Genomic DNA, 24,462 nt, shown 5'->3' with positions numbered 1-24,462 from the left:
AGGCTGTCCAATAAAAGCAATGGCCCATATAGCTAGCTCGTCGTAAGTACGTCTATAGTTGCTCGCATCGCAACGTGCCATTGCAAACAAGGCCCTATAAGGTCCTTTTCAGCATAGGCCAATCGTAGAAACCAAGTTTCGACAGATTGTCCCGCAGCACCTCAATGAGAAGTACAAGTTGGCCCTTTCTCGTTAAAACTTTCAAGATCAGGAAAAGGAACAAACAGCTTAAGATGCGGCAGGTTAATTTTTTAAAAACAACACAACTCGAGAAACGTATAAAGTTTGTCGGTTGTTTTTTTTCCCCTGCCTTTCAGACATAACGGCAACAACTAGCGGAGCGTGATCAATATTATTGTTGCCGAAATACGCGTCTTCCAGCAGAACGAGCAGCTGACTCCATCATCGCAAATAGACTATGTTACAATAACACAAATCTATTTTTGTGAGGAAATAGTCAACAGAAATTTGATGGAAGGAAATTCATTCCTTTTACAAATTTACTTCGCACGGATGTCCCTGAACGCCGTAACGAAAGCGAAAGGGAAAAAGTAATAATAAAAAAAATTAAAGCCCATTGTGTTTTTTTTTTATGGCGCCATTATAATGGTGCGCCAAATTGTGTGTGTGTGTGTGTGCGGGTGGAGGAGGTAGTGTAGACGTATGCATGCATTCAGCCGTCTCTCAAGGGATCGATAAACTTCTAGTGGATTGATTCCGTGGAACATTCGTCATTCTACTTACTTGATGGCATCGATCATAGCCAAGCCCATGTAAACGCAGAGGACAGCGTGATCAGGTCGTTCGACTGGTGCTCCACAGATGCAATAATAGCAGTCGCCAAGAATCTTGATTCTCATTTGATGATATCTCTATCAAAACAAATGAATGAAGAAAAAAGGGTCATTCAAGAAATAGCTAACGACATTGATCTGTAACCTCGATCAATAATCTAATCAATGACGGATACGCAGTAGATATACCTGCGAAAGACGATCAAAACGGGCAAACAGCTCGTTGAGGATGTGGACCAATTCCGATGCCGGGTAGGTCGAAGAAATGGCAGTAAAACCGACAATGTCTGCAAATAGAATACTGAGCACGAAAAATAGGGAAAAAAAAAAGTTAAATAACAAAAAACACGCGAAAATCGATAAGAACGAAATAGAAAAAAAATGCCGAGTGTTTGTTCAACGTGATAAGACCCGCGTAATTTTTTCGGGCTGGGGAATTGGAGAATTGAAACATGGGAGCGGGCGGCTGTCCGGTATTTCACCGTAAATACACGCCTAGTTAACCGGCTAACACCAACCAACGCCATACTGCATTATTTTTGAGATCGGGCAAGCTCAGTTTTCTACATTGTGCGTTCGCGTGGTGCTAGGCTGATGGTCGAATTCTATTGATAGATTCCGGCGTTTTATTTCCACTTCTCGTAGCCTAAACTCCACTTCTATATTATGTCGTAGCCTATACTACGTAGCTTTGGAGAGCGAGAAAGCGAAAAATCTGTGGTAAAGTTGTAGAAATATGAATGTAAATAAACGGTCATGTTGCGGTCACGTTGGATACTTTCTTCATCGTCAGTAGGGTTCAATAAAAACTGAAACTCTATTCCATAGAAAACATGGCTCCGGTCGAACAAATGTTGCCTGGTTTCGTCCTCATCGGCAACTAGGCGACAGCAGAAACCTTGACGCCGTGAAATCAAATATACGTCATTTTTGTGTAATAACGGCGTTTCTTATTTACCATAGGAAATGTATTAGAAAACAAATGTAGCTGCTCTAAGGGTAACACTTAATAGATATCGAAATTGAAGTTGGTCACGTATTTCATACCTTTTACATGTTCCATTACATCCAATAAGTATAGCCTGTACACGTTCGATATCACTGTGATGAAACGAGTAGGACGAACAAAAGTTGGACAGAAACTTTTTCAGTCAAAACTTTGATATAAATCTGGACCTTTTAGACCAACATATTGCTTTTTTCTTTGATGCATTTTCAGAGGCAATTGGACAAATAAAAAGAGTTTTTTCGACAATCTTCATAACATCTACTTTGAGAGCACTCGGCGAGTAAACACATTTCAATTGGCGTACAGTTGTCTGCTCCAGACTGCAGGGTGCTGAGATAAAGGACAAGTTTCTTTTTTTTTTCCCTCTGAATCTTCTTAGAAGGAAGACAAACAGAGCTTAAAGAGTTTGTATTCGATAACGAAAGTACAAAAGATGTCTTCCGCGTGCCAAGGATGATAGGAAACGAAAAGAGAAGTGTTAAGAAATAGATCGATCAGGGTTCCAAAACGGTCATGGCGCCGCCGCTATTTTCCACGTGTTTTGTGTCTCGCACCGTTCTGGCAACGTATCAAAATGCCAGTCTTACGAAAAAAAAATTATAATAATAATAATTTCAAGCTTTGTTGTTTTTTATTCCTGGCTATGCTTTTTTCCCCATCTCTCAATAAAAAAATTGTTTAAAATGAGTTCTTCCTCATTAAAGACATCCATCTCAATGTATTTTTCATGTGATACTACCGCCATAGCGCGGGAAAAACCATTGATGAGTGTAGTCTGCTAGCATCGTTTTCTCAGTTGAACAGGAAATTGGAAACGAAGAAAAGCCTCCCCCTTCTCCATCTTCTTCTTTTTTTCTTTCTTATTTTTGTAAGTATACAATATGTTTGCTGCGTTACTTCTTTAGAAAAAATGTTTTGGTAAAACTACTTCCTTGTTTCCTTCGGATTCTCGTTCGTATATATTTTTATTGTAAACAAAAAGAAGACAGTCTGGCTTGACACTGTATCTGATGTTTCGGAAACGTTGGTTTATTAAAAAAGAAAAAAAGATGATGCAAGTGCCATCTCGAATATTCAAAGAAGGAAACTAACCTGACATTTTCGTGCCGACTCATGTAGATCTTTTTAAATTGGCCATCGTGGGCTGTGCCGAGGTCCTGACGCATCTTGACGGCCACGTGTTCTGGAAGAACAGACAGCAGCAATTGCTCCTTTTGTTTCGTCGAGATTCAGGCAAAGAAACTTTACAGGTGAGTGACCATTTGTTATTATGCAGTTGGGAATGCAATTACCTGTTCTCGTGCTTGGCTTTCGATGGTCAACCTCATTTCAAACGATTGGCGTGTGTCGAGGAAGGCCCTTCTTAGTCGGATGTCGGCCACGAGATAAGCTACCAAACCAAGACTTATTGAACCCACGAGCAGGATCGTTTCTCCCATCAGCTGTCGTGAAGGGGCGAGGGAAAGTAAACAAACACGAGCCGTGAATACAAAACAAATAGATGCAACAACGAGATTATTGGCTCTCAGGTAAATGAGTGTCTCTGTCGAACACAACGATAGCCAATCCACACTGTCCCAATGCCCGTCAATCAGTTGAACACAAAGTCTGCCCCAACACTTTTCCAGCTAGAATTTTACGTTTTCCACTTGGCTTGAAACAGCTATTTTTTTCGTGATGCGAAATCCTTGCGACCCTACAGAGAAATCTGCTAGGGTCTTAAGACAAATTGTTTCATCGTTTTTCGAGGCAACTAGTAATTGTCAGAATCCGTTGCTGGGTATTGTGCAGATCCCTTTTATTTATTTTTTTTTCTTGACCCATCCACTGGGCAAGAGCTGGAGGATAAAAAGAAAACGAAAAATAAAGCCAAGGGAGGGATCGAGCATGGATAACAATCTCCAAGGTTCTCTTTCAATCAGCCCAATCAAGTTCTGCTCTTGCCCCTTCCCTTCTTTTTTCTCTTCCCTGTATCCTTTGCGTGGTGCCTTGTACACATCACTGTGCTAGAGGGTTATTTCTAAACTAAACTTCATTATACGACCGCGGCAATATTAGAGTAGGACTGGCAACTCTTTTTTTTTTCTTTTTAGGAGAAAAGGAGAAAATGAAATTGGCCAACTTTGACAAAAGTTTGAACTCTCGGCGTTACGTCAGTGTTTCTCCCCCTTTTATATTATAAGCCTTTCTTCTGTAGATGCCTGAACGAAAGGGAAAAAAAAGAGAAATGGGTGTTCCCCATCTATTCAATATAGACGACAATAGTTGACTCTCTCACGCTACAACGCACGACAACTGGCGGGAGTTTTTAATAGCTCATTTTTCATTGTCGATTCGAGTTCTTTCCCCTCGTTTAATTTGTCTACACGTTCAGCTGTCAAATTCTAGACGGGCATACACGAAAGAAAAAGGGGGGCCGAGAATCTGGTCACGGCCGAATCGTTTTGTGATTTCTAAATGCTGAGATTTTCCATTTGATTTCATTTTGGATGGAAATTTGAGGACAGAAAAACAAAACAAAAAAAAAATCTTTCATTCCTCAAGTGTTTGGGATATTTGTGCGTTCCGAGAAAACGGTGGATGACGTGATCGGCACTCATTTGGCGAGCTATGGGTGTAGGAAAGCAGTTGAGCCGCAAATGTTGGTCGTTTGCCAACGCGAAAATAATCGACACAGTGAAACGATAGAAAGTCTTTGTGATTGTCTAGAAACGATGAACTTTGAAAAGAAAACAACCTGTTGATGAAGAGTAGGGCGATGATGTCCAGCCTCATCCCATGACGTGAAGGCCGATACGGCGAGAAAGAGGAGACTGACAATGGACGTGAGGAAGAGACACACACGTAGTCGAAGTGGCAGAGTGACACAGGTCAAGAAATTGATTAAAAGGAGCCAGGTGAGAGCTCTTGTGCCTTGATCGGGCGAGGGCACGACGGCCACAAGACCGAGAATCAACACGTTGGCCAAGAGCCAAGCGGCGTAGGTGAGACGGCCGGTGGAGGTCACGATTGCAGCGGCAGCCGCCGTTGCCTGTTGATGACCACCATCAACGCCTTGCTCAACGGCCGAGTTCTTTTTCTTCCGGCCGCGGATGTAGAAGCCGAGCGAGGCTTGGGCGACGGCCACTACACTGGACACACCGGCGCCGACGAGTACGCGCGATTGAAGCTCCTGCTCCGGCTGTTTCAACGAGAAACTGATGGCCGAATGGACGGCCACTAAACAGCCGGTCAAGAAGAAACAATCGAGATCGGACTCTCTGGAACGTTGGCAATATTTTTGATAGAGCTCTTCCAAGGCGAGATCATCGAATGCCCTGTGGATCACTTTGGTCCCGATGGTCCACGACGCTCGCCCAGTGGCCTGGCCCGTTTCATCATTTCCGTCGCTTACTGTTTCCAACGGTAATGACGTCGACCTGCATTCACCGGCACTTCGATTAGCGTTGCTCGCCTTCTTTACAGGCATGTTGATGGACGAGGACATGATGGCACTAGCGATCCATCGTTGCACAACACACGCACGACAACAAACCTTCAATCGCCAGAGATCTTTTCTTAGTAAGGAGCGCCCGTCTCTGGCACGACGTGACTCGGCCAGAGAAAGTCCGTCGACTGAACGTGACTGCCAACGAACCGGCAGCTAAGACTTGGGCTTCCCACCAACACTTTACAAGCCTCCCATTTTTTTTTCTTTTTTTCTTACACCGCCCACCCCTCCTCCCCCCTCCTCCCAGACTGTATAGTGAGTGTGTGTGTGTTTGTGCCAGCGTGACTCCAGCGCGGGTCTGTCTGTGGGCAGCTGAAAACAAGGGCTGGGCATAAGCGGCAACAGGAATGCCCTTTTCGTTTTTTCTTCTTTTGTTTCTATTATTTTCTTCACTGAGCGTCCATCTTCAATCCGCATGCGCCATACTCGACATGTTATGTGAGAGAGTGGCAAAACATGGCATGGAGATACAATTTCTAAGAAAAGAGAACTGGACATCAATGAATTTTGTTTTTAGAGTATGTTGAATAAGAGTTGCATCAATGACGTGATATACTCCAATGATATCATTCTAATTGTTTCTTTTGTTTGTTATTTAGGTTGGTAACGAACCGCCATTCACAACGAACGAACCGCTTGACCGTTTTTTAAAAGGAATTGAAAATCTGAGGCTTTTCTCATCGACGTATTCCACCAGGTGATACACCAATTTTCTTTTTTTTTTTCTCGTTTTCTCTTAACCATCTGAAATTAGGTTTTAAAAGTAAATGTGGTAATAGGTGAATAATTATTCAATGTGAATAAGGCTCGCGCCTAGAATTTTGACAGACCGCCAAAAAATATCGTCCGAACGTCCGTCCTAAAGATGTTCGTGTTTTGTTCCCGAGAAAAGAACGAAAACAGTTGCCAACATATTTAGCTGCTAAGAATGTCGGGGATGATGAACATTCGGTGGGAAGTGATTGGTGATGAAACGTGGCACGGCAAACTGGTTTTCTATTGAGTCGGGTTTTCTACGCCACACCTTTGACGCCTTTTCTTCAGATGACAAAACATTGCAGCTGCAGGCTTGCATGTGTTTACCAGGAGAGAAAAGAAGGACATTTTTGATCGATCCAGTTGGCAAAGAGTGGCTCTTCTTTTCTTTTTTTTAAACTTATAACAATATTTATGGCCATGTTTGTTTTGTTTTTTGTTTTAATTTTCTTCTTTTTATTCGGTAGTAAAAGAAGACTCTTCTAGTCGCCACTCCCTCGCACAGCACGGTTGGCTTGAAAACCAGCAGGTAAACATTACATCTATTTACAGGGTTCTTCAACAAACTCCTCGACAGTGTTACTTTATTGTTATTACCGCCATCTACTCATCTCGGGATGCTTTAAAAAAAAACGAAAGACGTTGATCCATTTCTTTTTTGCATAAAAAAAAAAGAGTTTTATAAATTTTTTTTTTTCCAAGTGGATGAGGACTACGCAATTGAAATGATAAGAGCAGTCGCCCGCGGTTACTCTCAATTTTTTTTTCTTTTTACATTTCCCAATTTGCAAAGTAGGAAGAACCCTTTAACCCGCCCTATGCCACACTGTGGTGCTTTATTAAGGTGACGGTGGGGATGTTGGCAGGAGTACTCGAGTTTGCTACGATAATGACAACATCAAAGTTTAAAAGGAAATGATGAATAAGTTAAAGAAGAAGAAAGGGAAATTTGATGAATAGAATATGGGAAAGAAAAAAAGCTTTTCGTGATTACAAGCTTCTGCAGACACAAAAGAGAATTTCTTCCTCTTGACTTTACCTACCCGACATTATCGATTTGTAAGCCCATTTTTTTTTTTAAATTCTTTCTCAATTTTTCTGGAGGCACCAAAGTCCAGTCATCCGATTTTTGTTTTATTTCAATTTAAACTTTGGAATGCGTCGCTTTAGATTCGTCTCTTAATAGCCAATCTCGTACGGTCATTCGTTTGGAATATTTGACCTTTTTGTCCCTAGAAGTTCGCTAGAAGTGTACATCCCTTTCTTTTGTCTAATGTATTGTCTCCCACCACCGCGCATTCATCCGTCTTTTTCTTACTCCATCATCTGTCCTTCATCTTAGCTGCCTCTATTTCTTTTTTGTTGTTTTGCTTGCACGGCTTCCACGCATATTTGAAAATCTCTTCGTCTGCTTTACTTCCCCGACGACGTTACGTTCCCTTTCTTTTATAGATCTAACGACTGTACTCTGATATATTACGTCCCTTCTTTTGACGTGTTCTCTTGCGCACATCATTGGGGTTTTTTTTTTATTCAATGCATTTCTTGCTATCCTTTGATGTGATGCATTTTAATTTCGAAAACCATTTTTCCTTCTAATTTCCGCTGCTTATGGATAATTCAATATTTTTATTTGCTCAAATCTCGTACTGTTCACTTTGAGGGGGGTCCTACTCGTTCATCCTACTATCAGGATACCCAACTTTTGTAATGGTGAATCCCATATGTAATTCAATCAAGTAAAGCTCTGTCTCTCCCCTTGTAATATTTGGACCCATCCACCGCATTCGCTCGAATTCTTTCCCTTTATTTTTCCCAGAGCTTTTAGAATGTGCAGTCATTTCCTAAAGAGCCAATCCTTTCTCTCTGCCCACCCCTACTGGACTCGCAGGGGAGTTAGAAACTTCCGATTCCTTGATCGAGGAGGGAAATAAGAAAGGATGGAGAACAAATGTCAAAGCAAAACAAAATATTGACATCAATCTCCGGACGTGAAATGTGTTTTCTTTAAAAATTATTTTTGTTTCCCCCATCCAATAAAACCTCTACGACCTCTTGATTGAATTTCACTAGCTAATTTTTGCAATCAGGCCATAGAGAGAGAGAGAGAGAGGAGGAAGCCTTCGATTTTTGTTTTGTTCCATTTCCTTCCACCGTTGTTTCATTCACATTGATTGTTTTATTTTTTCTCTTTCAGGCCCATTTTCTGAGGGTGAAAGATGTCATCGCAACGGACGGTGAGACATCAGCCAAGTGGAGCAGACGGCGAAAGTGAATTGTCGGCGAGTTCCTTGACAGGAGCGGCGAATTTCCCAGTGTCGGCCACTCCTTTCTCCTTGGCCGGCACGAGGCGGACGAATAACGAGTCATCTTTTTCCGATAATATCCGTCGTCCGTCTTCATCCATCCATCACGAAGGACCGTCGGCAGCCTCGCAATGGACGGAGAATGATATGGGTAGTGGACCAACGTCCGCCAAGACTACCAACAGCGTCTTCAACTTGCGTTTCACTTCGGGCAGCACGATGACTAGCGACAGTCACTACCATCAAGTATTTGCCCAGCCTAGTGGACGGGCACCCCGGAGTTCGGCAACTCCCAGTTTATTCGCCGCTCTGACAACCCCCGGTCCCAGCAGAGCAGCCGCTCCTCTTCGTTCGCCTCTTCCGGACGTCCAGCCTCAGCTGTTTGGCAACGCTGGTAGTCAACCATCGGCTCATAGTTTACCACCACCGTCGACACCTCTAACTCCTGGAATTCGCGGGGGTCCACCAGCCATTACGCCTCGATTAACAGCAGGACGGACGACTGTTGCAACACCTTCCGTCGCCACACCTAGGACCGGCCGTCCTCGTCGTGATGACAACGTGATCGTTGGCAAGTCTTTATATTTATTGTTTATTTTTAGCCTACACCCATCGAGTTAGTAAGAATGGCATCCTGTCACTGACGTAATTCTAATGTTGTTTGAAGATGTTATTATTAACTTGGCTCTTTTTGCGAAAGGGGAAAGCGAATCAACCCTTTCGTTTTAGCCAACGTTACACGGTTTTCCTTTCTGCGTGCACGGCCGGCTGTTGAGAGCGTCGCACGGTGTACTGCATTTTTAAACAAAAACTGGGGGCGGACTGCTGGTGGCAATTGACAGGGTTAACACATCCAGCACTTTGTCGCCCCCTTTGGCATTGAGGAAAAAGAATAAGAAAAGAGACGCTTTACGAAAGTTGCAAGTGACGGAATGACGGATTGGCATTTTTGAATAATTGAACTACCAAGTTTGCTGTGAAACTTTGGTCAATAAATGCACAGAGTGCTTCTCATATATACGTTACTGATGGAAGCTAAATTTTCAGAATTCGGATGAACAAACAGTTTTTTAATTTTTTGTTGCAGTGCAGTGCAGTGTCTCCAAATTGGAAATGCAATAAGTTTGTCTTGTTTTTTTTTCAACCGCCATTAGGTTTGGTGCACGGACGAGGATTCGCCCGCAACGAAGTCGGAATGGCAGCGATCAACTTGACGGCGTGTGAACTTCACTTGTGTCAGATGACCGATTCTCACGGCTTCGTCAAAACTTTGACGAAAATGAATTTATTCCGTCCTACTGAGGTAATACGAACAAATAATAGTTTCTATTCTATCCTTTCTTCCAGACACTGGGCAAATCTCACGACATTGTCCCGCCACTTCTTTGTCTGCTCCATTTTTTGTTTTCTTCTTCTCTTTACTTTTTTTTATTATTATTATCGATTTCTTTTCTTTAGTCAGACAATAAAGAGTCAATAGCGACTCTTTTAGGCCCGTGCACACAAGTCACACAAAAAACTCGTACACAGCCCAATGGGTCGGGGTTAATCCTGTAGGAATGGATTGGTTCATCTGGTCAGCGTCTCGAATGATTTATTGATTTTATTTTAGTTTTTCTAAATCAATGAATTGTGGTGCATATGGGACACGAGTTCGTGCAGCGTTTAGACACTTGAATCCATCCATCATGTGCTGATGATGGAGCAGAAACAAGTAGCTATCAGGGGAGCAGTTTTTTAAGACACGGATCTCCATTTGTTTAATATCCAGCAGACGATGAGAAGGATTCTACTTCGAAAGGATCGGATTACCATGTTTGTTCCTGCTCCCTGAACTCTCCCCTTTTGCCTTTGCAGTTTTTCTTGTGTTCACTCAAAGGTTGTCGAAGATGAAAAATGTTCCAGCAACCGTCAAAGATGCAAACACAAAAGAGTAAAGATGATGAAGTAAACAGACAAGTTTAATCATATTAGCTCAGCTTTGTGCAATCTCAGCAGCTTCCAACTGGAAAAAGGGATGATGAGAATCAGTCGAGCACAGCCTAGAGTGCAATCAGCATTAGGCCCTCACTTGATCAACTATCGCTGTGTGGTGAACTTAAAGACACTAAAAGTTTAAGTTGATACACTAATGCAATACATCATCAATCCACTTGACGTGATGTCTCGTTTGTGTGTTGGACAGTTGGCTAATGAAAGCTAATTCTTTCTTTCCGTCTGTCTATTTTCGTTACAGGTGTTGATGCCCGACACGGCCCTAGTGCCCGGTTCGCCCTCGCCCCTTGCGCAAGCCATTAGCCGTTTCGATTCTGACATCGTCATGACTGCCGTTAATCGTGGAGCATTTAACGATACGGAAGGCATCCATTGCGTCCAAAAATTGGCCGTCGTCGATCACTTGAACATTCTCGTTTTGATTGAACAAAAGTATTGCGTAAAAATAATAAGCCATTCGTATTGTTAGGTTAACAATTGATGAATTCATTTTGACAACAGGTATTACGCCCTCGCTTCTGCCTCGGCTTTAATGGCTCACCTGGAAAACAATTTGAATATTACGTTTGCTCCTGGGACGTTACGAGTCTACTACAGCGGCACGGATAAGACTGCCATCATTGGTAAAAAGCCTAAACTTGTCACTAGATCCTCTAAAAGGCACACACCACTCACATGATTACTCAAATCTTCCTCCCCCCTCCCGCTTTATTTTTTTTTTTTTTGCCTTGAGAGGTTTACAAGCCCAAAAGGAAAGGGGATTTTTTCTGCTTTTCCAATTCCGTAAGACTACGAAACACCAAAGTTTGAATATTGCATTAAAAAAGGGGGGGACGGGATTGACAAAAATCATAGGCGTTGACTGTGAAAATCAAAAAAGACGTAAAGATGAAAGCTTTTCCTAGTAGGACCTAAAGTCTATACAGAGTGTGTTATTGATTTCAAGTTTTCAGCCCGCGGAAAATGAATGTCTGGGAACTTATACGCTGGGCGACAGGTTTTGCGAAGGATTGACTACGTGATTCGTATTCGTAAAACGAGTAGTAGTAGTAGCAGCAGTCGTTGAAAGAAATCTAAATTGGTTAGAGAAAAGAGCGAACGGAAGCGCGGCAGCGTTGCTTGCAAATCGTGTCTGCTTCGTAATCGAATCCAACAACCAGGCATTTGTGATCCGACCATTTCTTTCACAATGTTTTTTGAAAAAAGAAAAAAGTCCAATGTCATCACACTGAGAATCTTATGAGCGCAAGCCTTTTGGGATGTTTGGATCTGGAACACATCACGTCTCACTGTTCGACGTTCAGCGTCAAGTAATCGAATCAGTTGTTGCCTCTCTCCGCTTCGTTCTCCTTTTTTTTTGTGTGTGTGTGCCAAAAAAAAAAACTTTTTTTTAAACTCACGGCCCCTTGAAAGGACAAGAGTCGAGTTTCAGCCAGTTATTTGCTTAACTCTCTTTCACGTCACGTCAGCGCCAGTTGCAGCATTAGACGTGTGGATTTATTTGGAATTTCGAATTCACATCTCGTTACAACTCTGCCCTTCCCTTTTCTTTTTTTTTTAAGAATATTTTGACCGCTAAACGATTCATTGGTAAATGGGGGAAAAAAAACAAATTGTGAAAGAGATTGTTCGTCCCTGCCCATTTTTTTTTAATATTTGTTTATCTCTTATCTCAACGTCCCGTTTCCCTCATGTTCAGACAGCAAACCAAATGCTCTTACATTTTGAGCGTTGGACTCTAATTTAATTGAGTTCCATCGCATATGAAAAACAAAAAAATTAGCATAGCTCGTGTTAACGCAGTGTCAGGCATTGCATACGTATTAAATGGGTTAATGCTGGAATCATTTCATTATCGCGTGTCAAAGTACAAAGTTTAGCCCACCGCATATCCTATACTACCCCAATTGGATTCACATTCCTTTCACCGTACACACACGGTGGGTTGAGAATTGTTTTGCCCCAACTTTGAACCTCTCTCGTATCCATCTACATCCGTTTTCACTATTGATTGTTTTTGGAATGGGCGTCTGGCGGAAGGCTCGTCGAAGTTAGAATCCTTGTCTTTGGCTGGTAATTTGATCACGCGGCCACACACAAAGTTTATTACTATTGCTGGTTAGTAGACGTCTAAGCGCATCAGATAACGAATATAGAGCCTATATGTATGGTACGCGTGTGTATCAGCAGGGCCGCTAACAGTTATCCTTTCGGGGGTATTACGCAGGAACTAATTGCCTCCTCCCGCCATTCTTGACGACGCGCACAAACTTTCAGGATGGCAACAATCAGGGCCAATAGCTCCTACCACACATACAAGTAGCCGACCGATGATTTAGCTGCCGAAAACGCCAACTTGACATCGAATTCTCGTCTATTATTTCACTGTGGCTGAAACAAAACGGGAGAATTCAGTTGACAACAAAAGATAGAAATAATGGACGGAAGGTTTATAAAACAAATACAAAAGGAACCGCCATTATATTGAAAACTAGCTTCCCCCTTATCTTGGTGTGCTACCAGTTGTGCGGTTAAAAGCGAGACACAATGTCTTTATGTCGCGTGACTGGGCAAATGGCATTTCTTTGTTTTTGACGTTGTTATGCCATTTGTTATTATTATTATTTATTTTTAAAAATATTTCCAGAAACCTCTTTGATGTTCTTGTTGTGTGTGTATATTGGACTCGGTGACTGGTCTCGTTTTAGATTCGGAAACAGCCAACCGACTGGAAGTGGTGAGCAGCTTGAACCCAACCGGGGGTCCGTCTCTACTTTCGGCCCTGAATTCGTGCCAAACAGCGGCCGGTAAGCGGCTCCTCCGTTCAAATTTACTGGAACCCATGACGGACCGGGAGGCCATCCGTCAGCGTCTGGATGCCGTCGAGGAGCTTGCGTCACGTCCCACCGACCTCCACCAGCCCATCAAGGTACACACACACACACACGCTATATTATACGCATAACTACCAACTAGAAAAATAAATCTGCCCATCATTTAAAACAAAAAAACCAACAAGATTTAAAAAAGAAAGAAGAAACAATTTGCGCGGCAGTCGTCTACCAATTCCATCATGGCCGAACGTCCGCCTCAATAGTCACTGGACAATCGAATTATAGTCAGAGACACAGAGACGGTGATGTATACAGGAATGAGAACCAAACAAGCAAAGAGAACGAAAATTGGGAAGGCGGACCGGCACGATGGTGGAATAGATTGGTTGTACTTGCTGTCTCCGGATCGGTTCTTCATTGGCTCTTTCATGACATACGACGGCCAAAATAGAAACTTAATTTTTCTCTTCCACGTTAGAGAAGATATATAGGTATAAGCCGCTTTGTCACACGCTAAGCTCATGAGATTCCAATTAATTGTTTTCCTTCTTGTTGCCTTTTCTCCTACCTTCTAGTCTAGTCCCATATTTTTATGATTATTTATTTAAGTCTGATGTTATCTAGTTGATTATTTTTTTCTATATTAACTAAAAATGTTCATGCAGGAGATCCTGTCGCGGTTTGTCGATGTCGAGCGTGCCGTTAACCAGTGCGTCGTTGTACCGAAAAATCCTAGCCCGTCGTTCGTCGAGCAACGAATCAACGCTGTTGTTGCCCTCAGGCACATTCTATCACTAGTGGCTCCGCTTCAAGCTGCCCTAGCGAAAGCCAACAGCCCATTGATTGTCTCTTTGGCTAAAGTAACTCACTTTCAAAATTCCCCTTATTTTTTTTTTTGTAATCGAAAAAAAATGACCGCAGGTGGGTAGCGTGAAAAGGACGGTCTATTGCCTTTTTATTGGAGGCAAGGAAAGAAAAAAAAATCGTTTTCCACAGTGCGGATGTCAAGCGAAAGAGAGTAAAGGGGGGAACTCTTGGGAGTCTGACACGGGCTAGTTGTCCCCTTGATTGATTCTGTACGATATAGTACGTAGCATTTATACCTGTTCTCTCGGGCCTTTGGGTGTGTGGGTGTGTTGATAGTTTCAGCGTTCGGACACAAAACTAAAAGAGAAAGGCAAAAAGAAAAAAAAGACAGTTGCCAGGAGACGCGCGAGTTGGACGCCGAAGATGGGCAATAACATCGCAAGTCCATTTTCTAATTTGGGATAGTTTCAAACTTTTTTTTTCTACCGTAAAAGCTGGACCCTGTAACCCCTTTTTTGTTGTTGTTGTTGTTGTCTCGTTCATTTTCGTTTTAAGGTTCTCATTAGTGTCACAATTTCCCGTTTCGTTCCTTTCTGGGATTATTTCTTTTTTTCTTTAGGGAGCAGGAAAAGCAAAAGTTGGTCATTTCACGATTTGCATATTGAGAAATTTCCCTTTTTTTCTTTCTCTCTCTATCTCCTTTTTCGCAGGAAATAATCTTTCCTCCTCAATCAAGCCATAATTTTTATCGAAAAATTATTTTTTTGAAAACTCTCAGACGTTCGCCGAGATGAGAAAAAAAAATTCCATTATCGATTTACTACGTCGTTGTCACTCACGTCTGTATATGCTACTCGCATAGAAGAAGACGGGCGAGTATTAGGAAGAGCGCGATATGCAACGAAGCTAGCCTCCCGCTTTAAGTCTGCGATGCCGATGCGTGCGTGGTGTATACACACTGCAATCGATTATCTCTTGGCGTATACAATGCGGGTTTTCACAAAATGAAATCCTCCGAATTGCCTGTCTCTTTTCTGAAGGCTTCCCTCCTCCACCCCCATTTTGGGCTTCTTTTGTCGTCGCTGTTGTTTATTGTTGCCTTGATTTCCCTTTTCTTTCTTTTCCTACCCCGTTTCTTTATTTATTGGCGAAGGAATTGGCCACCGTCAATGACGAGACGCTGCTATCGCGCATTCAGGACGTGCTGGACGAACGGGTGAAGCCTGTCAAAGGCAAAATAGGGATGCAACGTCAGCGTTTCCGCGCTGTCAAAATGGGCGTCGATCTCATGCTGGACGTTTGTCGCCGGACGCATAACGACCTCGAAACAGAAATGGAAGGCAAGTGTTTTCACATGCAAAGATTCACATTTTTTGATGGGGCATTTCTCTCGTCGATGAATCAGCGAAATACAAATTTTTGTTTTGTTTTTTGAATTGTGAAAAACCATCAGAATACGTCGAGGACCTGTCACAGAAATATCAAATGCCTTTGACGTTGGCCAATACGGCAGTGCGCGGCTATCACTTGCAACAGACGTTGGGTCAAGCGAGAAAGAAAGGCGACACCAACTATCAACCTCCACCGCCACCTCCAGAATTGCCGCCCGTCTTTGTCTGTGTAAGTACTTTTGACACCACCATAGATGGACTCTATACGTGTACTTATGTTTTATAGACAGCCGTAACTCGTGTGATGGAAGAAAGGGTGGAAAAAAAAAAAGATAAACGAATAGAGTGGCGATGAGTAAAAAGAGAAAAGAGCCACCAACTGTTTTGGCCATCACACGAATCGTTTGAACCGAAAGGCCTTTTGTCATTTTATAAACCGCACGGTTTGGAATGGGCCATCATATTCGTCCCATCCGCAGCATGATTAATGCCTTCAAAAGTTGTCCTAGTCGATGAGCAGAGAGATACACTGCTAGAAGCGGGCGTCGTAAATGGTAGAGAGCCGCGATATGTTCACTCGGCTATAATATTTCCATCAATTCTTGGCTCTCTCACTTTATCCTCTTTTTTTTTTTAAATATATTATTCCCATCTCTTTTCATTTGATTTTCTCTGCAGGTAAAGAAGCAAGGTAACTGCATGGCTTTCACGACCCAACACCTCCTCGTGTCCAACGAACGAATTAAATCTGTCGAGAAGGACATTGAGAAGATCACCAACGTGTAAGTTGAAACATCTGTGACGTTGTGATCGTAAAAAGGGCCAAATGCCCATTTGTCTAACTTGTCGTCGTGATAATGATCGGCGTTTCGGCTTGAATTTTCATTGGCTTATGACATTCTTTCCAGTCCGTTTGTTATGTTCTTACGCTTATGTTTCTTTTAACGCAGAGTTATTGAAGATCTATTGGCCAAGACGCGCAGTGACATCGGATCGCTGTATAAATTGCGAGAAATCATTTGCCAACTGGACGTGATCGTGTCGTTTGCCCAGGTCAGCTCTGCCGGGGGTTTCTGTCGGCCCGCATTCGCCAACGAGCTCGTCATCCGTTCCGGTCGCCATCCGATCCTAGATCAGTTTTCACCGAGCGCTTTGGTCTCCAACGACACGGTCAGTCTGCGCGCCGAAAGACATTTGTGTGCGGCACATCACAATTGGCACACGTAAACTGCATACACTTTGACTAACGTCCTCCTTTTAAAAATGTTGTGTGGCAGGAAATGACGGTGGAATCGAATTTCCATGTCATCACCGGAGCTAATATGAGCGGCAAAAGCACCTACATCCGTCAAGTGATGCTACTGCAAATAATGGCCCAGGTTCGTATTATTCTCATTTCCATCATTTTTTTTTTTTTTTTTTCAAGTCACGTTTTATCTTATTATTTTTCAATATTTGATTTTAATGGATTCTTCTTCTGGGAGTTAATACTTTGATGGCAATTGTGTCATTTTGTTTGAAAGGCTTTGCGCGATATTATCGGAATCCGTCAAAGGCAGCAATGAGCTGGAAGGGCGATCGATTTGGGTTGAGCCGTGTGTTTATTTTCTACTGTTTTATTTCGAATGTCTATTCCAAAGCCCAACCAGAGAATAAGTAGAGGGTAAACAAATAAAAAGTAGAAGTCTATTGCCATAGTTTGTAGTCATAGCAATCGTTGCGAGCGGTGGGCCGGCCCAACCAGGTGCGGTAGTAGCACAGCAACAACCTGCATAATTGATTGAAGAGAAAGTCAAATAACAATGGCACATATATGCCAAGAACGTGAGTAGGAGTTGCTCGTGCTATTATTTGTGAAAAAAAAATAATAATTCTGTAAGTGGATTGTCTTTGATGAGTCCCGTCCTGTGGTAAACTTATCCTCGTAAACGTTCTTTCTTTCTTATATGTTGGTGTGTGTGTGTGTATATCTGCACCTACCCTGCTTAGATTGGATGTTTTGTTCCGGCTAGCAGCGCTTCATTCCGGATTGTTGATCAAATGTTCTCTCGGCTCGGCACTCACGATCGCTTGGAAAACAACGCCTCCTCTTTCTCTCTCGAGGTAAATGCATCGATATACAGTATTCTTTTATATATATATATATAAACACGCGCGTGTGTAACACAGACAGGCAAACACACAAACCTCTCAGGAGAATCATCTCTCTGACTCTTCCTTATTGCATGTTGTTTTTCTTTCTACAATTCTTTTGATATGATTACTTTTTCCTTTTCTTTTTTATTTATGTGTCAGTCCGTCTCTCTTTCTCCGCTGTTTGTTTTTTTTTGAGGGGGTTTTTTTCAAGTAATGTTCGAAAAGAATCTTCAGTGTCGAAACACAACTTTCTTCTTCTTCTTCTTGTCTGACGATCATCAATGTGATTGACGTGACGCGTTGCCCCTGTCCCGAACTCCGCCAACATTCCTCGTGTTATGGAAGTCATGGGCAAGAAATGAACTTCGTGCACGGAATATGAGAATTCTCTCTCTTCTTTTCTCCTCAATTCGATTTTATTGCGCACAGTGGCGCAGGCAGGGCGGTGTTGTTGCTTTCTTGTAATAGTTATTACTACCGTACAAGTCGTACTCGAAACATCTTCCGCTTTTTGTTTCGTTCTGTTTACACAGAGGCGTATTGATCTCGATCTCTTTGCTTGCGTTGTTTCTCCAAACTGCACACATGATTACTCGCTCATGTATTTCGCACTGTAAATCCTGGGTAGGCGGATATTAGGCGCATTTCTAAATGGCTCATCAAAAACTTTCAAATGAGTTTTGAAACAAATGAAGGGCTTTATTTTCCAGCCAATCGACTTAGTAACGAGAATAGGGATGCTGGCCAATAAAACTCATAAAATCCCGATGCCTTGTTTTTAGCTTGCACGTCACCTCCATCTGGTAGACTGAATGAATTATGGATATATTCCCCCCCCCCTTTTTTTTTTGGTTGTTGTCAGCTTTCCCGAATGGAAAGGTATAAAACTTCCCGGCCCATCTCTTTATTTGACACTTGGGTTCGGTACTCGTTTTCCCCTTTTCTTTTATAAACTAGTTTATTATTTATTGGATACTCGGTCCCGCTCTTTTTTCTCATTGCAAACTTTTTATTTTATTTTTGCTGTTTCTCCCCCTCCGTTTTTTGCAGTTTGGTCGTGACGATAAAACCGCGTGAGTGCCTTACAGTATACCGACTCCCAGGAATTGGCTCCTTCCCCCCCCCCCCCCCCCCCGGCTGAAGCATTTAACTCATTCGCAGAGTTCTTTTCTTTTTTTCTTAAGCTGTCACCAACATAGCTTCATTATTCCATGCCTCTGTCCTTTTGCCCTGGAACAACTATGTTTTTGTTTTTTTCGCCCACAATATTCGTGTTTCAAATTAATTTTGCTTTTCGCTGTTGGCGGGATCCAAATTTGTTTTCCCCAATCAGCCGCTGGCTTCGGAATGGCCTTTTTTTGTTTTTTCTCATTTCTATAAACAAAGCGAATGACTTTGGTTCCAATTGGCGGATACGTGTCATACTTTGCGTAATCAACACGGTCGTCTTGCACTCGTCTTGATCCAGCTCGATGGAGGGAGCAAGAATGCTGGTAGTGTTTGCATCCATGCAAGAGCGGGGAAAACATTGACAAAATCTCTAATCGAAATTGGTGAGTCGAAAAAGTGGGTAGAGATGTTCATCACCGCGTTGATTGCAGAGTTGAAACAACGCGCCGTTCGAGTGGTAGATCAACATTTCGATCCTTAGTGGTCCGCCGCTGTAGCAATCGGTTTCTTAATGAAGAAGAAAGCCATCGTTGCAGACGAAGCTTTCATCCGTCCCTAAAAAAGATGTAATTTGTACGTGTGGATGGTCTGGCCGTCGTTTTCAAAGGATAACTTGTGTAAGCTTAAAGCAGCAAATCGTCAATCCGTGTAATGCTCTTTTGTTGCCTTTACGTAAGCCATATCGTATAGCCTAATTATCAGCTTGCAAAGAGCCAGTGTCACATAACGTTTTATTTTGTTGGACAGATGACGGAGATGAACTATATTGTTCGCAATGCCGGCCCAAAGTCTTTGGTTATCATCGACGAGCTGTGCAACGAAACGGCTGCTGATCAAGGCAGTGCCATCTGTTGGAGCATTTGCGAAGCACTCATAATGACGCAAGCCTGGATTATGATTGCCACTCACACGCCACTTGTCACCAAATTGCAGGATCTCTACTTTAACGTTTCAAAGTCTGATACAAACCTCTTTTTTTTCTTTCTAAATTTAAACTTAAACTTAAAAAAAAAAAATATCTGCTTGATCCTTTAGTTATATTTTATTCAATTTTCATGTCGGTGATTCATTGTTGGATCAATCGCGTGTTCGAATGCAGTTACCACATGGAAGTCCTTGAAGAAGAGCGTGAAGACGGACGATCTAAGCTAGATTACACTCATGCGATCAGGCCGGGCGTCACGCAGTTGGAGAATTACGGTAGGTTTCCGTTTCGCCAAACAAAATAATCTTGTTTTCCTCCCCCCCTCGATATTATGTTTGTGTGTTGTTGTGCACAAAACCAATCCAGCCTTAAGCAAAAAAAAATAACCGCAATGGTGTTATCCGGCCATTCATTCTAGTTCCCTCTATACACCGGCATTCTTTTCTATTCGGCCCTTTTAAATGGCCGAATTGCGATTCATCATGTCTTTGTTGTTGTTGCAACCAGGCATGAAATTGGCTTGCATGTTGGCCTTCCCTCCCGAAATCCTGAGCAGGGCCAAAGACCTGATTCCGATTTTAACCACCAACCTGAAGGTATCAAGAGATTGATGAATTGTTGTTAGTTATCCCTTTTTCATGATCGATTGCCGTCCGACATTACGAGACTAATTGCCAATTTTGTACGTGTCGTGCCTCTCACGCTTTGCTGGGCAATCTCTAGCCCCTACCGAAGACAACTTTTGACTTCAAAATGAACAGACTCAACTATGCGTTGCACGGCAAGCTGCTGGATATCGGTCGCAGGATGGATGCCCTACCTGATCAGACTTTTCTGATGGAGATGCAACGCGTTCGTGACGCTTACAAAGAAGAGCTTAATAGGATCATGGCCGAACACGAGGCCGAGTGAAGCAATTGATGGATACGAACGCCCTTTTTTTTCCCCTTCCTTCTTTCACGCTCCATAATTTTCGTTTACCTTTCAGTTTTTTTTTTATTTCTAAATTCCAGTTACTGTTCACTTTGAAGTTGTGCGACATAATCTAATTTTTTTAAAAATAGTGCCAACTGGATAGCTGCAATAGGTAATCAAGAACTATATGACTGTTGATGTCTTCTTTAATATTTCATTGCTCGCAGTCAATAATGGATGAATGGCTGGTAATGGGCTTCTGCTTGCTGATTGGCTCACTTAACTGACAGAAGGAGAATGCCACTCTGGCGGTACCATTCTTCCCCCTTTTACACGGCCGTCGTATGTCTGATTGATATTCCATCTCGAACACAAAATGCCGTTACTTGTAGACATCGGAACTCGATTAGTGTGCAACGCTCTAGACACAATTCTTAAGTTATTTCCTTTCTAGTTCCATGTGTAATTGATTTGGCAGCACGTCAGACTTCACTTCGGTTTCAACGGGTGAAGGGAGGGGGGATGTGTAAGTTATCGGGTAAACGTAATTTATTTATTTATTTATTTTTTTTGTTCTATGTATAGCCGCATTGTTTTGTGGTAGACTTTCCGGCCGGCTGGGTATAGACATTAATTAAATCCATATCTTTTTCCTTCAGAGACGGGTGAAATTCATCGCCAAAGGGGAAAATGCAATGAGAAGATCACGCGGGCCTCGCCGTTTCTTTTGTCTGTCCGTCAGCTGACGTTGTTGTTATTGTCGTCGTGAATGTGAATAGGCCGATTGGGACAGAGTATGCGCATACGAGTCATCGTCGTGAGTTTCTAATCAGGGTGAGTCTGTGCAGTGGGTAGAAGAGGGTGGGGGATGCTCCCTCTTTTTCCCGTGGTTTATTGATCCACGGCGTCGAAAGCCGTCTGCTTTTCTTTTTACGAGTTTTACTGTCGACGTTTCTTTTCGACTTCCTTTCCTCGAGTTCTTCCTTTTCTTGTCCCGTCTCCTTTGTTGCCAACTTTGGCGATGGCGAATGCATTTGGGCCAGGCCGTTCGTGAGCCAGAAAGTACAGCGCCACCGCTGCCATTTTATCCCTCCCCCCTTATTTTTTTCTTTGTACCGTGTCGATATTTTTTTTTCCTTCATTTTACTCCTCGGTCTTACAGACAGGCGTCTCTACCATCGGTATCGAGCGCAAAGACTATGCTCTTTCTGCTGGCCTTCTTCGGTGTAGGATTTTTTTTACTACACTCTCTCGGCTGGACGAGAAACGGGGCGGACGCAGGGTCAGTGCCGGGAGAGCGTCCGGCTAGTGTGTTTCTCTGTCGCTACTGTTCAAACAAATTTCATTTGTTGGAGTTTGCTAACAATTTTATTTCTCTGCTGGACGTTGTGTGTCTGTGACACTGTGTGTGTGTGTGGCGTGTAAAGGACATACTGACAGGAGACGTTATCCAATCGAGAAAATGTCATCGATGGATTCGTCCAACGGTTGCGCTCACCAACACGAACCGGCTGATCGGAATGGAGTCGATACAAACGATGCGGACGGACACGACAAAAAGGCGACCGGCATGCGTTTACTCAAATGGACGCAAGTAAGTAATGCATTTTTCTTTCGATTGTCTGAGTCAACTCATTTGCATTGATTTGATGGGCGATAGCAACCGGACCATTTGAAGTTCAATCCGTACATCCACGACGGCTACCGTCCTCTAGCCTCTCTGGCCGGCTGCATCAAGAGTTTGGCTTATTTTCACAACGAAACCGTCAACATTCTGACTCACGGTGCGTTATCACTACGTTGTTTAACCAACAAAAATATTCACTGCAGTCAAAATGTGGCTGGATGGTCCTGGGCCAGATGGCACAGCTCCCAGAATCATTACCGTTGTGTGAAAAACGTCTGCTGCGTGCATCCTCGACTAGACTTTCTTTTGAACTTTGATGTACTCACGTCTTTCCATTTATTGCCACAGGCCTTCCCGTTTTGTACATAATTCTCTGGTCCCCAACATTGATGCCCTACGACGAAATTAAAGTCCCCATTTTACCCTACATCCATCTGGTAGCCGTCCTCAGTCCGTGGGTTGGATCGGCTATTTATCATACGTTCATGAACCATCACCATGGATACAGGTCAGTTACAAGAGTTGATATCGTCGTTTTAGATACACACACGCACACGAAAACTCATTTCGATTTATTAAATCAATTCTTTGTTTTATGATTCGTGGGCCAGTATCTATCGACGCCTTTTGCAATTGGACATGCTGGGCATTTGGGTCACACAAAGTTTCGGTAAGAAAAAACATCATTTTGCATTTTCTTTAAAAAAATAAAATAAAATTTTTGATAGCAAGGAATTTCCTATTTTGCTTATACTATCGAAAGCGCCAACTGCTAATAATAGAAAATGGATTCCGCAATGTGCTAAGTGTATGTAAGAAGGAAGGGGGCGGAGTTTTGTACGTCCCTCCCACGACTGCACCAAGTTTTCATTTTTGATGTACAGTACTTTTTGCGTTTTTTTTTTTTCTTATGTCTGTACGTTTAGTTTTCCCTTAAAAAAAAAAAAAGAAAGTAATGTGCAATCTTCTTTGTTGTTACTAGGAGCTCTGACGGGAGTTATAGCGGCAACGTACTGCTTTCCATCGTGCACCGGAATCGTGATAGTCGTGATCTACTGCCTCTCATGTCTTTGGGGCTTATACAAAGTAAAAAGAAAGAAGGAGCATCGAAAGAAAGAAAATATTATACATTTTGTTTCTTTGAATGCGGGACACAGAGAGAAAAATATGCGCAGTCTATTACCCAATTGATGTGATAACATGTTCGCGTTTTTTTTTTTTTTTTACTGTCATGTCTTTCGCGTGTTGTGGCGATTGGACAGGCCGTCACGGCTGGAAGTAGCGGAAATCCTTGGGTAATTTTCAAATCATTCTGGTTACTTTAAAAGAAATTTTTTCATATTTTTTAACCTGACATATAAAACATATCCATCCATTTCCAATTTTGTGTTTGTCAAATTTAGGATCGGAGACTCTGTTTCTGCCTGCCGGTTCTCATCCGCCTGACCTTAGTAATCCTGCGAACGATGAACTATGCTTCCGGACACCCGAGTTCGATTGCTCACGTTTGGCTTCAGGTACACGCACGCAAGTTGTGCCTGTAAAATGTTGTGTTCTCACGCTAACAAGATAACACATATGCTATATACATTGCATAAATGAGATAACTTGATTATCGCACATGTGTACGGATTCCGACAATCAGTTTATTGTTTTTGCAGGACGCCATATCGATTTTGGGAGGATTCATCGGAGCCATGCGAATTCCCGAGCGATGGTTTCCTGGACGATTCGACTATTTTTTTAATTCGCATCACATCATGCACGTGCTCGTTCTTGTCGCCGTCGTGCAGATGCACTACGCCTCCAAATTGGATCTTATTTGGCTGAGCCATCCACAGTGCCCTGACAGTCCATTGGAAACCCTAGTCGTCATTTCCACGCCCGATCCAGCGGAATTGTAAAAGAAAAACGGATTTTTTTTTTTTTTTTCATTTCCGCAAAAAATCCATCGGGTAATTCTGTGAAAACGTTCAGCCCGTCATCTTCTTGTTACTATTGCAGCAAATAGTTACCTATGCCATTTGTTATTACGTCCCTATATACCAACTCCGGCGGCCTGACGATCTCTCTTTCATCAATAATCTCCCCTCTCTCCACTGCTTTTATATAGATGACATCGTCCTTGTGTGGTGGTTCCTTTTCCCCCGTCTACATTCGCACTATATGTGCACACAGCATTTAGAATTCAAGACGTATCATCACACACACACACACCAGATCGTTTTCTGTTTCACTGTTGCAGCGTTTATCCATTCATCGCTGACATGTAATGAATTACTGAGCACATAAATGATTTAGCCATTA

At 42.6% G+C, this 24,462-nt stretch overlaps 3 protein-coding genes across 7 annotated transcripts in view; 2 read left to right on the top strand and 1 right to left on the bottom strand.

The window, feature by feature from the left end:
- LOC116928509 (adenylate cyclase type 5) overlaps positions 1 to 5,438 on the bottom strand; it is a 10,693-nt gene extending 5,255 nt beyond the window's left edge. The window contains exons 1-5 of one of the 2 annotated variants that reach the window (XM_032935595.2): positions 4,541 to 5,438; positions 3,096 to 3,245; positions 2,896 to 3,014; positions 984 to 1,095; positions 745 to 872 (exon numbers count right to left, since the gene is read on the bottom strand). In XM_032935595.2, coding sequence (XP_032791486.2) covers positions 745 to 872; positions 984 to 1,095; positions 2,896 to 3,014; positions 3,096 to 3,245; positions 4,541 to 5,290 — 1,259 coding nt within the window. In that variant the 5' untranslated portion in view covers positions 5,291 to 5,438. The remainder of the gene's footprint in view (positions 1 to 744; positions 873 to 983; positions 1,096 to 2,895; positions 3,015 to 3,095; positions 3,246 to 4,540) is intronic. The other variant, XM_032935596.2, reaches the window with a different exon arrangement.
- On the top strand, positions 2,923 to 20,921 carry LOC116928510 (mutS protein homolog 4). 4 transcript variants are annotated; one of them, XM_045177902.1, is made up of 19 exons: positions 2,923 to 3,053; positions 5,893 to 5,990; positions 6,517 to 6,578; positions 8,247 to 8,926; positions 9,510 to 9,658; positions 10,592 to 10,782; positions 10,852 to 10,973; positions 13,059 to 13,279; positions 13,850 to 14,044; positions 15,145 to 15,331; positions 15,445 to 15,611; positions 16,061 to 16,164; positions 16,333 to 16,552; positions 16,660 to 16,761; positions 17,372 to 17,485; positions 19,436 to 19,644; positions 19,788 to 19,888; positions 20,121 to 20,209; positions 20,337 to 20,921. In XM_045177902.1, exons 4-19 carry the CDS (start codon positions 8,269 to 8,271, stop codon positions 20,523 to 20,525), a joined length of 3,018 nt encoding a protein of 1,005 aa, XP_045033837.1. In that variant the 5' UTR covers positions 2,923 to 3,053; positions 5,893 to 5,990; positions 6,517 to 6,578; positions 8,247 to 8,268; the 3' UTR covers positions 20,526 to 20,921. The 4 variants fall into 4 exon arrangements, 2 of the variants coding, with proteins under 2 accessions (XP_045033837.1, XP_045033838.1); XR_006650378.1 differs by lacking the exon at positions 20,121 to 20,209 and having other exon boundaries at positions 19,724 to 19,888; positions 20,337 to 20,474; XR_006650377.1 differs by lacking the exon at positions 20,337 to 20,921 and having other exon boundaries at positions 19,724 to 19,888.
- On the top strand, positions 20,562 to 24,462 carry LOC116928523 (progestin and adipoQ receptor family member 4). The gene is made up of 9 exons (XM_045177906.1): positions 20,562 to 20,700; positions 20,756 to 22,122; positions 22,189 to 22,312; positions 22,504 to 22,663; positions 22,767 to 22,825; positions 23,138 to 23,241; positions 23,418 to 23,450; positions 23,559 to 23,672; positions 23,817 to 24,462. Exons 2-9 carry the CDS (start codon positions 21,991 to 21,993, stop codon positions 24,057 to 24,059), a joined length of 969 nt encoding a protein of 322 aa, XP_045033841.1. The 5' UTR covers positions 20,562 to 20,700; positions 20,756 to 21,990; the 3' UTR covers positions 24,060 to 24,462.

Source organism: Daphnia magna, linkage group LG8 (assembly GCF_020631705.1).
Source record: "Daphnia magna isolate NIES linkage group LG8, ASM2063170v1.1, whole genome shotgun sequence".
Taxonomy (NCBI): Eukaryota; Metazoa; Arthropoda; class Branchiopoda; order Diplostraca; family Daphniidae; genus Daphnia; species Daphnia magna.
Note: the sequence above shows the minus strand (reverse complement) of the source record. Positions and strands in the feature narration are given on the sequence as shown.

What these genes read in the sequence shown, in the direction of transcription:
- LOC116928510 (XM_045177902.1), top strand. Translation starts at nt 8,269, where the DNA reads ATGTCATCGCAACGGACGGTGAGACATCAGCCAAGTGGAGCAGACGGC. An exon ending in ATTGAGAAGATCACCAACGT is followed by an intron (nt 16,165 to 16,332) that starts GTAAGTTGAAAC and finishes CTTTTAACGCAG; the next exon opens with AGTTATTGAAGATCTATTGG. An exon ending in CTCTACTTTAACGTTTCAAA is followed by an intron (nt 19,645 to 19,787) that starts GTCTGATACAAA and finishes GTTCGAATGCAG; the next exon opens with TTACCACATGGAAGTCCTTG.
- LOC116928523 (XM_045177906.1), top strand. Translation starts at nt 21,991, where the DNA reads ATGTCATCGATGGATTCGTCCAACGGTTGCGCTCACCAACACGAACCG. An exon ending in GTCTTTGGGGCTTATACAAA is followed by an intron (nt 23,242 to 23,417) that starts GTAAAAAGAAAG and finishes GCGATTGGACAG; the next exon opens with GCCGTCACGGCTGGAAGTAG. An exon ending in GAAGTAGCGGAAATCCTTGG is followed by an intron (nt 23,451 to 23,558) that starts GTAATTTTCAAA and finishes TGTCAAATTTAG; the next exon opens with GATCGGAGACTCTGTTTCTG.